This window comes from Nelumbo nucifera, chromosome 2 (genome assembly GCF_055504915.1).
Source record: "Nelumbo nucifera cultivar China Antique chromosome 2, China Antique-T2T, whole genome shotgun sequence".
In the NCBI taxonomy this organism is placed as follows: domain Eukaryota; kingdom Viridiplantae; phylum Streptophyta; class Magnoliopsida; order Proteales; family Nelumbonaceae; genus Nelumbo; species Nelumbo nucifera.
In genome coordinates, this window is record NC_142650.1 from 60,620,061 (window position 1) to 60,632,467 (window position 12,407).

Genomic DNA, 12,407 nt, shown 5'->3' on the forward strand with positions numbered 1-12,407 from the left:
TTTCGATGTGGTTGGACTTGTGCTCAAAAGATAAAGAAAGAAAAGATATTTGATTTCTTTTTCTTTTCTATTATTATGGAATATTTGAAAAGCTAGGAATGGAAAATTTGTTGACAATGTAGACCCCATTCTGAGAGTCACCTTGGCTTTATCTTAGAAGATGTGGAGAGAGAGAGAGTGATGATTTCCCAAGCATGATTGCGAGGTTCTTCTCTTCATCCTCTAAGACATAGCGCTTGGGTTACTTCTTTTTGGATAAGGATGTTGAAACTAAACGTGGATGGAGTTTTTTGTGCCCAGGTAATTCTGGTTTTGGTGCAGTGCTTAGAAATGATGAAGGGAAGGTTATTGCTGCTGTTTTTGGAAGGTCAACAACTTATTCTCCCATTCAAGCAGAATCAGTGACGATCCTTAATAGCCTTGAAATTTTGAGCATATATAAGGAAGAAAATTTATCAGTGGAATCTGATGACTACCAAGTGTTGGTGCATGCTTTGAAGATAGGAGATTTTGAGATGGCTTTGGATGCTAATTTCCTATGCATGGACATTGACTGTTTGACTGGAGGTCATTCTATCTCTTGTAATCATGTTAATAGATGATGTAATTATGTAGCTCACTTGTTAGCTAAAAGGGGTCTACTAGAGTTTGCAGTTTTTGTGCAAGATCCCCCTAGGTGTGTCCAAGAATTGGCCAATGCAAACTCTAATAGACCTTAAGCGGTTTTTGTATTGTACTTTGAATATAATCTTGCTTACTTTTACCAAAAAATAGAGGTATTTTAGTGGAAAAATATATAAATTAACTTACAAAAGGGTAAAATGGGTATTTAAAAAAATTGATGCATTGGTCTAACGTCTTCCATCTGGATTAGTGACAAAAGGGAGGTTTTTGTTGAATTCTTTAAAAGTTCAAGGGAGCTTTTTGCTAAAGTAAAACTACAAGGGAGGTTCTTATGATTTCCGAAACCTTAGGGGAGGTTTTTGCATTTTACCCTTTAAAATAAGTACTTGAAAAAATTGGGTGCCAAATACAAATAAGTACTTATTCGAATAAGCACTTGTTTTTAAACACTTATTTTTCACATAAACACTCCCAAACATGACCTAAAAACAATAAGTCATTCAATTCAATAACTTTAGTTGTTATTCAATATAAACTGCGGTTTGATAAGAGCTGAAGTGGCTGAATTAAAAATTACTTACTGTTTTATCATTTAGTGAATAAGTCATTAAGGAGCCTTTAGTGAACTCTTTAATTGCTGAGAGTGAAGTTGGGTTAATTTTGGTACCCTTGGAATATTTTATTGTTTAGTTATTTCATTTTTATCCAACAAAAATAATAAGTCATTCAGTTCAATCACTTCAGCGTGATCAAATGGTCCCTAATTCGTGCGTGAGATATACAATTATTTAAAGAATATCTAAAAACTCAAAAAACAGAAAAAAATGTCAAAACCATTATGATAATGTATTACTAGATGAAAAATATTGGACATTTAGGGCTGCGACGAAGAATTTCAATTACATTGGGACCGGGTGCGGTTTTGGGTTTGAGTCCATTGAAAAGTAAACAAATTCCCAACCTGACCCGACCCATTTAAGACATTTTTTGTATTTTATCATAACACGCTAATAAGTAATAACTCTCCGGTACTCTTGGTAGTTCAATAGAAAGAATGGAGAAGACAACTGCTGAAGCTTCCAGTACCCGAATTGGTTCAGTATCAGTGTCAATTTGGGAAGCATTTCGGTTGCATTTGATCTGTGGGTTAGGATTAGCAGTAGCATTCTGGGTTGTCCACAACGTCTATTCTCTTGATCTCATCTCTAACCCTGATCACACCCTATTTCTCATCTGGGTACATTAAGCATACGACCTTTAATGGAGACCCGCTATGCTTTGCATCTGAAAAAAAAATCTAATTCGTTGTTTTTCTTATGTTGATATGAATCTTTTGGTAGGTTATCGAGACACCAATAGTAATCGGAGTTTACAGTATGTCACGATGGGATCCCGAACAATGCTCAGTAACTTTCTAATCTCCTTTTTCTTAGTTTTAATTTGTGTCCTTGATCTGTTCTATATCTCCAATATTTGATAATTTATTAGGGTTTTGATAGTTGTTAACAGTTCTTGAAGGCGGTTGGACATGGCTTACTGGGAATTCCAGCTGGTGGGTATGCAGTCTAAGTTCTAATAGTTTAACCTTTGAGTGTTTCTTTGTGAAATTTGATTAGTAATATATTTAATGCTTGAACTGGTTCTTGTGTTCTACATTTTGGAAACTAGTTTTGAACTTACACAAGATGGTAGACAATTCTGCTCCTTAACCATTCGACAGAATTACTACGTGATCAGACAAAAGGATGATGTGCATTATACTTCGGTAGTGTTTGACCCAGATTAACCCACACTTGTTGCTTATGGGTTAAGAACATCGCATTAAGCAGTTGATTCTGGATTGGAACTTCCATTTTCTCCCCCTAAAACCGGGTATTTTGGTCTTAAGTTAGAGAGGCAATTTGGTTTTTCAGAAAATTTGTTCAAATATTTCAGGGCAATTATGTTTAAAAGGATTATCAATGATCTGGTTTACGAGTCAGTTATTTGGGAGTTTGATTGCAATTAACTTTTAAAGTAAGTATTTGCAAAAGCAGATAGCTGTTCTTGGGGATAGATAGTTCAGTAGTCCCAGCATTTTGTGCTTACTGCCATTTGTCCATTAGCCAAAAACACTCCATCCATAACCATAAAGGACTTTAATGTGACCAAACACAGTTTGACACTCAATACTGTTATATGGCCCCAAGATCTGCTTTTGCCATAAATGCCACTGTAAAATCAATTGAAGGTTTCTTATTCTTTTTGTTGATTCATTTTTTCCCTTTATTGATGCACTTCTTCTTTCTAGTAATATTTTTAAACTTTCACATGTTTTATGCACTTTTAATTTGTGAAGTGCATGCTATTTCTTAATGCTTTATATTTTCTGTAGCATAATTTGTATAGCTTCTGTTCTTGTAGGGGCATTTTTAAATGCATTTGGAGCTATTGTTTTGGGGGCACCTATTGGAATTTTGTAAGTGATGTTATATGCACCCATACAAAATTGCTAGAAATAATACAGCCACTGGGAGATATTTATGGATAATCTCTTACAAGATGCTCTTGTATTCAACTTTGCTAAACTTTCTTTGTACTTCATTTTTTTTTTATGGAGACAGGTATATAAAGAGAACCGTTAACTGGTCCCTGCTCATGTCCTTGTTCACTGTAAGCACCAAACCCTTGTCTTCCTCTTTATGATCTTGATTGAATACCTTATTGTATTTAGTGATCCAAGGGAGTAAAAGAGAGCCATTGAACTTGCATTCAATCTTATGGTTGATCTTGGATATTTTCTGTAGTGAAGAACAATCTTACATGTAAAATAAATGATCTTGGATATTTTCTGGAGTGAAGGACAATTCCCTTACATGTACAAAAAAAAAAGATCCGCAAAAGCCCCAGGTACTGGCTTTACATACAATGACTAGAGGAAAGAAGTTGCCCCTTCTAGAGTTTTTATTCCCTGATGGATAACAATTCACCATATGGTAAAATCTTGGGCTGACCAGTTTGAGAATGTGGTTTGAGTCTGAGAGCTTCAACTTTTTGCAAAAAATGCCAAAGATTTGGTCCATATTGAGTCTTCCCCTTCCATGACCCCAATAGCTAGGACCAACATATTCACCATATATATAGAATCTGCATACAAGGAGGAACCAATGATTTCAAACAAAAATTAAGAACTCATCAAGGCAGTGCCACAGCTCTTTAAAGTATATCCTCCACAGAAGGGTTAAAAAGAATCCCGTCCAAAAGCCTTTATATATAAAATCCTAACAAGGTTGCAATTCCCAGCCAGCCTACACGAAAAAGGAGAGGCCAAGAGCTCAAAACCCATAGATCAGCAATTAGGGATAAATGATCTTAGGGCAGACAAATGCTTATGAAGTAAAACTTCTCAAGTCTCAAGTTCATATCCTTTTTATGGTTTTCTATTCTTCTTGCTATAACTGAGAGTTATAGAAATTTGTGTTTGTGTTTTGTGTGTATCAGTGGATGTGTGATTGCAGTTATCATAGTTTTAAAGGTGCCAAGGCAAAGCTAGGGAATAGGGGGGCCTTATAGTTTAGGGGCTTAGGCTTCTGCCTAGTGATGTCTTTTTTTTCTTTTTTTTTTTCTTTTTAACAAAAATATAAATTCCAGTGTAGTCATAGTCCCTAGGTTTCACGGCAACCGGCAGTCATCTTTCATTAATAATTGCCAATAATTCTTGTGAAATAAGTATAGCCCCATATCAAAACATAGAACATCAACATATTCGTGAGAAGAACAATAAAGAAAAGAAAACATACCTTTGCCGCTATTATGTGTTGATTGTATGAAATCTTCAAGTTCTTTGCTTATTGGTTTAGGTTTTGAAGTCTTCAAGGATTCAAGACAGCATCCATTGATTTGTATGTTGATCAAACCTAAACAAATAAGAAAATAATAAAAGAAAACTAGTATAAGAATCATGAAAATATTATAGACTTACAAAACGAATAATTTAATGTAATAATGCCTATTGTAATAGTATAATATCATAGAATAAAAAAATATAAAAAATATTATACAGTATCCTTGTACCAAAACAACTTGGTGCTTGGGTGAGGCGGCCCTCCATGGAAAAAAACAGCCTGAGCTGTTTTGAAGCTTCCTGCACATGACACATTACCCCATTTAGTAAATTATTGCTTTTTAATTAAAATATTATTGATTGCAATTACTGTTTTAACCCACACCCATGCTAATGTGTCATGCACATGAAACTTCAAAACAGCCCAGGCTGTTTTTTCCAAACAGCCAAACTTCCCCCTTTGTCACCTAGAAATTGCCTTGATTACTATCACAGTTATGAATGCACTTATGAACTTAAGTTCACCCTACAATTTTCCAAATTATACATGAATATGTAATAGAAATACCTCCACATTTAGTTCCCTGTTTTTCTTCTCCAACATGCTATATCTTTATTACATAGGTTACTGAAGTAGATAACCAACCTGTCTCTGTATTTTTGCAGTTTGCACCTGCAGCTTCTGTTTTTGGTTCATCATGGAACAATTGGCAGCGTCTGTTTGCATATGCCAAGTAAGTATTTCGGTTTATTAAGTTTTACTTCCCTGTGCAAAACCATAAATGTCAAGTAATCTAGTTTCATCACTATAAAGCAAATTCGTGGAAGGATGTTATGCAATCATTATTCTCAATTATTGTCTACTATGTGCTATTTGTGATGGATTACATATAAAATTTCTTAGGCCAGCTGGCATTGTTGATTACATGATTTGTCTACCAGCTCATGGGACCGTTATTGGAGCTTGGCTTGGGGCTTGGCCTATACCTCTTGATTGGGAAAGGCCATGGCAGGTAAGATTTTCTTGCTCCTAATTCAATTAAAATTTATGACATTTATTTGTTATTTTGTTTGAATTCCTACTTTTTCTTTGCTAACATCACCAATAATATGCATGTCCTTGAGTCCAGTTATATGTGTAATTGCTACTTTTACCTGATTTTTTAAGGTGGTACTAAATTTTTGTCTAAAATTTTGTTCTACATTATTGGATAAAATCTTATCTGAGTCTAATCATCTTTAATATCAAGATTAGAGAAATTTATACATAGTTTGGGGCACATGTTTCTTTGTTTTAGGAGTTTAGTCATGTTGGGGGTGGTGGTGTTGTGAGTTCTGCTGTTCTTTTTTTGTTTAGCGCTGTATTGATAGATTTCTTATCACCGTTTGTACTCTTTTTTCTTTTAATAAAATTTTATTTTACCTTCAAAAGAATGTTGATTTTTGTTTGTCTAGTTGTGAGGCCTCCCTTATAACCATTTTGTCCATCTGGTATTTCAGAAACAAGTACAAATATGAACATGTATAAGGCAAAATAACTCTCCATTTCTTGACTCTATGGCATGGATACAGATACAAGCAATGTTTTAAAAAATGACCTAGAACTGGAACTGTTTTGGCCACTGGTTTCTGGGTCAACGGTTCAAATGTCTGGTTCGAATGGACGGCCCATTCTGACAAAAAAAAAAATTAAAATAAAAAACGACCAAAAAATGTTGAACAGGTTGACAGTTCGATCGCCTGGGTCAACAGGTTGTTGACTGAATCAACAGTTTTTTGCCAGGGATCGGGTTTGGGGTAAAACGGAACCAGTTGCCTGTACGGTTCCCGGGCCGAATGGTCCGACCGTCCTTGTCAATGGCGGTTCGAAAACCATGGATACAAGTGTCCCATATAATATGATAATGCCATATTTTTAAATTGGGAAAATCTATGATACTGGAAAGTCATGATACTGGAAGAGCTTTGACCATTAAAACATCCCCATGAATTTTGATGAATACCACCGGATTGTCACCTTTTATATGATACCAGTTGGTTGGCAGTAAGTTTTTCCAATATCATGTCTTGCCTTGTCATGGTCGAACCCTTATAAATTTAATAAAGCTTCTAACATATATGGTTTTTTTGATCAATTTAACAATTAACATGTACAAGTTTGTTATATTATGATTTGTTAAAATATACCATATATATTTTAGAGGTATCCATGTGGTAAAATATATTCTAGAAGTGTCGTTACTATTTCTGGTGTCATGTAGGATGCATATCATGCCCAACATGGGTAAAATGGAGATTCTGATTATAATAGCTGACTAACATACTAAGATTTGCTTGGAAGTGATTACCCTGTTAAATGCTGCATACAGGAGACTGGATTGTTTAGGGAACGGATTTGAATGGGGTGGGAATACATAACAGCATTCCCTATGCATAAGGGCTATGGAGATGTCCTGTCTCAGTTTGGCAACTTAACAACCAATGAAACTCTGTTATTCAATTAAGAGGACCAATGAAGTATCGTTTCTAGATGAAAACCATGAAATAGTGTTGATACTCTAGATATCATATACCAATTACAAACAAAAGAATCAAGTCACCCCCAATTTACCGAAGTTCAATAATGTTGTTTATCACCAATACAATGGTGCTGGCTTCTGGACAAATTGAGAACTTAATGTTTATCCTATCTATAATACAAGACATCCCTAGTTTGCCGAAGTTCAATGTTGTTTTATGAAACTTGTCCTAATTGAATTAAACTTGCACTAGTTGATTTCTGTTGGAAATATTTACTAAATTTCTTAGTTGTCTGAGTCAATAGGAGTTTGTTTTTTTGGTTGTTTTAGTTTGTTTTGTTTTTTACCTGGTCTATAGGAGAATACGTGGTTTTAGGAGTATGTTGCATGTTTTTTGTTTGTGAGCACTTTATTAGCAGTTGGTGGTTGCACTTCCTAGTTTCAAGCATTTATCCATTTGGTTTTAGCTCTATAAATAGAGCATCTTCTTATTGTGAAAAATGCATCAGATTTCAGAAACAACAAAGTTCAGTCCTTGTTTCTCTTATTTGTCTTTTCTTCCTCAATATACATTTATCAGTGGTATCAGAGCTTGGTTAAGAAAGAGTCACGAAAAAAAGGAGAGTATAGCAGTAGCTTTCTTCCTTATCTTTTGTATTGCAGAGAGAAAAGTGTGGAAGTGTCACAACAACATCCCGTATGGCTACTGACAACTTTGTTCAACCTGCCATCCCGCACTTTGATGGTCACTATAACCATTGGAGTATGTTGATGGAGAACTTCTTGAGATCCAAAGAATATTGGCAGGTTGTCTCCAATGGAATAGTAGAACCAATAGCAGGCACAACAGTGACAGATGCACAGAAAATAGAACTAGAAGGACAACGTTTGAAGGATCTCAAAGCGAAAAATTATCTTTTCCAAGCGATTGATCGTTCAATCTTGGAAACCATTCTTTGCAAGGACACGTCCAAGCACATTTGGGATTCCATGAAGAAGAAGTATCAAGGTTTCGCAAGGGCAAAGAGGCAACAGCTTCAAGCACTTCGTTCGGAGTTCGAAACGCTACGAATGAAATCGGGAGAGTCGGTCACAGATTAGTTTTCACGGATGATGGCAATCATCAATAAGATGCGGATCCACGGCGACAAGACGGAGGACGTCACCATAGTAGAGAAGATTCTTCGATCCATGACACCAAAGTTTAATTTTGTTGTTTGTTCCATAGAAGAATCTCATGATATTGATGAACTTTCAATTAACGAATTACAAAGTTCTTTGTTGGTTCATGAGCATAAAATCAACCAGCAGGAGAAAGAGGAGCAAGCTTTGAAGGCCTTCACAGAAAATCATCCGACACCAAGAAGAGATAGAGGACGAGGTAGAGGCAGAGGTAGAGAATGCAATGATCGTGGAAACCAACAACAACATCAACATCAAGACAACCAAGTTCAAGGAAGAGGAAGAGGACGAGGAGACCACCACTCGACTACATATAGACCAAGGTTAGCAGACAAGTCCAATGTCGAGTGCTACAGATGTCACAGGTACGGCCACTACAAGTCTAAATTTCGAACTAATCTGAATAGCCAAGATGGACATGGAGAGATGTCTAATCTTGCAGAGAAGGAATAAGAAGTATCCTTGTTAATGGTTTGTCATGCAAAGGAGGAAACCAACAAGAATTTGTGGTACTTAGACACAGGCTGCAACAATCATATGTGTGGAGACAAGTCTGCATTCTCTTATTTGGATGAGTCATTTCGCGATAATGTGAAGTTTGGTGACAATTTTAGAGTCTCAGTTATGGGAAAAGGAAGGGTGACAATCCAAACCAAGGGGGATTCTACTCAAACAATCTCTAATGTGCTCTTCGTTCCAAACTTGAAGACCAGTCTGCTTAGTGTGGGTCAGCTACAAGAAAAGGGATACGAGGTTTCTATCAAAGATGGAGTTTGTTGAATTCAAGATGCAAAGTTAGGCTTAATTGCTCAAGTTAACATGACAGCGAATCGTATGTTTCCGCTTCATCTCCACAACATCACTCATTCATGCTTTTCAGCCAAATTGAAGGATGCAGCATGGCAATGGCATTTTCGCTATGGTCACCTAAACTTTGGTGGACTAAAGACTCTACAACAGAAAAATATGGTGATTGGTCTTCATCAAATTACATCTCCATCTGAAGTTTGTGAAGAATGTGTTGTTAGCAAATAACGCCGTAATCAATTTCCGAAAGGAAAATCATGGAGAGTGAAAAAGGCATTGGAGCTGGTTCATTCTGATCTTTGCGGGCCAATTAATCCATCTTCCAATGGAGGTAAAATGTACATAATTACCTTCATTGATGATTATAGTCGAAAAATATGGGTATATTTTTTGTAGGAAAAATATGAAGCTTTTGCAGCCTTTAAAAATTATAAAGTGCTTGTTGAGAAAGAAGTTGGCAGCCCAATAAAGGTTCTTCGCACTGAGTGGAGAATACAACTCACTTGAATTCGCAAATTTTTGTGAGACCCATGGAATCAAGAGGCAACTTATGGCAACTTACACGCCTCAACAAAATGGAGTTTGTGAGCGGAAAAATCGCACTATTTTGAATATGATGCGAAGTCTTTTGAAGAGGAGCGGCATTCCAAAAACTTTCTGGCCTGAAGCAGTCAATTGGAGCATTCATATTTTGAATAGATGTCCCACACTCGCTGTTCAAAATATGACACCAGAGGAAGCATGGAGCGGACGGAGACTGGTAGTAGATCATTTCAGAATTTTTGGGTGTATTGGCTATGCTCATAAGAAGTCTTTGCTCCTGTTGCAAGACATGATATGATCAGATTGGTGATTGCATTGGCAGCTCAACATTCATGGCCTATCTTCCAATTGGACGTGAAATCAGCATTCTTGCATGGTGACCTACAGGAACAAGTATTTATTGATCAACCTCCTGGTTATGTGAAGCTTGGAAGTGAAAATAAGGCTTATAAACTCAAAAAGGCATTATACGGGCTAAAACAAGCACCACACGCTTGGTATAGTCGTATAGATGCTTATTTTTCTAAAGAGGGATTTAAGAAATGTCCATATGAGCATACACTTTTTATAAAGATTGAAGATGAAGGAAAATTGCTTATTGTTTGCTTATATGTTGACGATCTTATTTTCACTGGAAATGATAGTGCCATGTTTGAAAGTTTTAAGAAGTTCATGATGATTGAGTTTGATATGTCTGATCTTGGAAAGATGCATTATTTTTTGGGTATTGAAGTGATGCAATCTGCAGCTGAAATTTTTATTTCACAAAGGAAATATGTGCAATAAATTTTGGATAGGTTTCAAATGAAAAATTGCAATTCTGTTAGCACGCCGACTGAAGTGGGTCAGAAGCTTGTTCGAAATCCTGAAGGAAGGAAGATTGATAGCACTCTTTACAAGCAAATTGTAGGGAGTCTGATGTATTTAACAACTATAAGACCTGACATAATGCATGCTGTAAGTCTCATAAGCAGGTTCATAGAGTGTCCAAAAGAGATTCATCTCTTAGCTGCAAAATGAATCTTTCGATACTTGCAAGGGACTGCTAGTTATGGGCTGTTCTGTTCTATAAGAAAGGAGAAAAATCAGATTTGTTTGGTTTCACTGACAGTGATTACGCCGGAGATTTAGATGATCGGAAAAGCACTTTAGGATATGTTTTCATGCTTGGTTCTGGAGCTGTTTCGTGGTCTTCAAAAAAGCAATCAATTGTCACTTTGTCAACAACTGAAGCAGAGTTTGTAGCTGCAACAGGCTGTGCCTGCCAAGCTTTTGGTTGAAGAAAATTCTTGGAGAGCTAAACTTTAAACGACAAGGGCTTATAACAATTTTTTGTGACAACAGTTCTTCCATTAAACTCTCCAAAAATCCTGTTCTACATAGAAGAAGTAAGCTTATTGATGTGAAGTTTCACTTTTTCAGGAACCTGTCAAATGAAGGAGTCATTGATCTCGTCTACTGCAAGAGTGAAGACCAGATTGCTGATATAATGACCAAGCCTCTCAAATTGGCGCCGTTTGTGAAGTTTAGAAAATTGCTTGGTGTCTCCACTTTGGAAGGTCCAGCTTGAAGAAAGTTCGCTAGTTCGCTGCTAATATTTTTAAACTGAATGTTTGAAAACTTTCAGTTTAAGGGAGGGATAATTGTTGGGAATATTTACTAATTTTCTTAGTTGTCCGAGTCAATAGGAGTTTGTTTTTTTGGTGGTTTTAGTTTGTTTTGTTTTTTACCTGGTCTATAGGAGAATACGTGGTTTTAGGAGTATGTTGCATGTTTTTTGTTTGTGAGCACTTTATTAGGAGTTGGTGGTTGCACTTCCTAGTTTCAAGCATTTATCCGTTTGGTTTTAGCTCTATAAATAGAGCATCTTCTTGTTGTGAAAAATGCATCAGATTTCAGAAACAACAAAGTTCAGTCCTTGTTTCTCTTATTTGTCTTTTCTTCCTCAATATACATTTATCAATTTCATCTTAGTGGCACCCCAATTTGCATATTTTAGGGTATTCCTGGCATGAAGTTAATCACTGAGATGGATTCTTCATACTGGCAGCAAAATTATCATTGCAATAAATGTGCAAGACTCAATAAAAGTAGCATGGTTTTTATGTTCCAGGGTCTTGACTCTTCATTTTTTTTTCTAGTCTTAAATGACATCCACATTATAGCTGGTTTACCAAATTGACTTATCCACACCTCTCCAATCCTGTAAAACTCTAGTGTTTGGTGTTCTTTCTCTTTTCAAACTCAAAAAATGATGCTATTATCCTTTGTAGGAATGGCCAATTTCTGTCAGCTATGGAGCAATTGCTGGGTATATTATCGGAATGGTTGCATCTTTGGGCTTCATACTTGTGTTTGACAGGAGACAGAAACATGTCAAAGGAGACTAATGGAACACTAGCAACTCATACCCTCTTCATTCTCTTCAACCAATAACTGCAAGGCTATGAGCACCATTGGCTTGATACACTATGATCCTTGGTGAAAATGCATGACCTCATTGATCAGGGTTCAAAATTTTCTCCGTATGAGAAAACTATGATGTTTGATGCAGCATGATTTGAAGTTTGAGGAATGTGATTGACACATTGTAATCAGAAATCTTGATCGGAGAAAAATCTGATATTGAATGTTAATTCTCAAAGCTTTGCATGAAAATGATTTACATTCTAAGTCCCCGTTTGCTATCCTAATAGGATAAATGAATCAATAGGGATCTTATACTGCAAGACAAGGTCCAAAATATTGACACGTATCAATCCGTATCGGCCGATACATATCATTTCGAGAGTTCCCTGATACATCCTTAGGGGGTGGAGGAACTTTAAACCGGCCCCCTGAATGGGTTTTGAAAAAAAAAAGTAAAAAAAAGTACTGATATAACCCAGTATGCCCGTACGGCATATCGT

The 12,407-nt window shown here is 36.3% G+C and overlaps 1 protein-coding gene across 2 annotated transcripts; it reads left to right on the top strand.

Annotated features, from left to right (window-relative positions):
* The first annotated feature begins 1,633 nt into the window (after positions 1-1,633).
* LOC104612471 (uncharacterized) lies at positions 1,634-12,171 on the top strand. Of its 2 annotated transcripts, none has more exons than XM_010279887.3 (8): positions 1,634-1,861; positions 1,965-2,030; positions 2,134-2,176; positions 3,028-3,082; positions 3,228-3,276; positions 5,114-5,181; positions 5,352-5,460; positions 11,792-12,171. In XM_010279887.3, exons 1-8 carry the CDS (start codon positions 1,679-1,681, stop codon positions 11,855-11,857), a joined length of 639 nt encoding a protein of 212 aa, XP_010278189.1. In that variant the 5' UTR covers positions 1,634-1,678; the 3' UTR covers positions 11,858-12,171. The 2 variants fall into 2 exon arrangements, with proteins under 2 accessions (XP_010278189.1, XP_010278188.1); XM_010279886.3 differs by having other exon boundaries at positions 1,636-1,861; positions 11,772-12,171.
* The last annotated feature ends 236 nt before the right edge of the window (positions 12,172-12,407 follow it).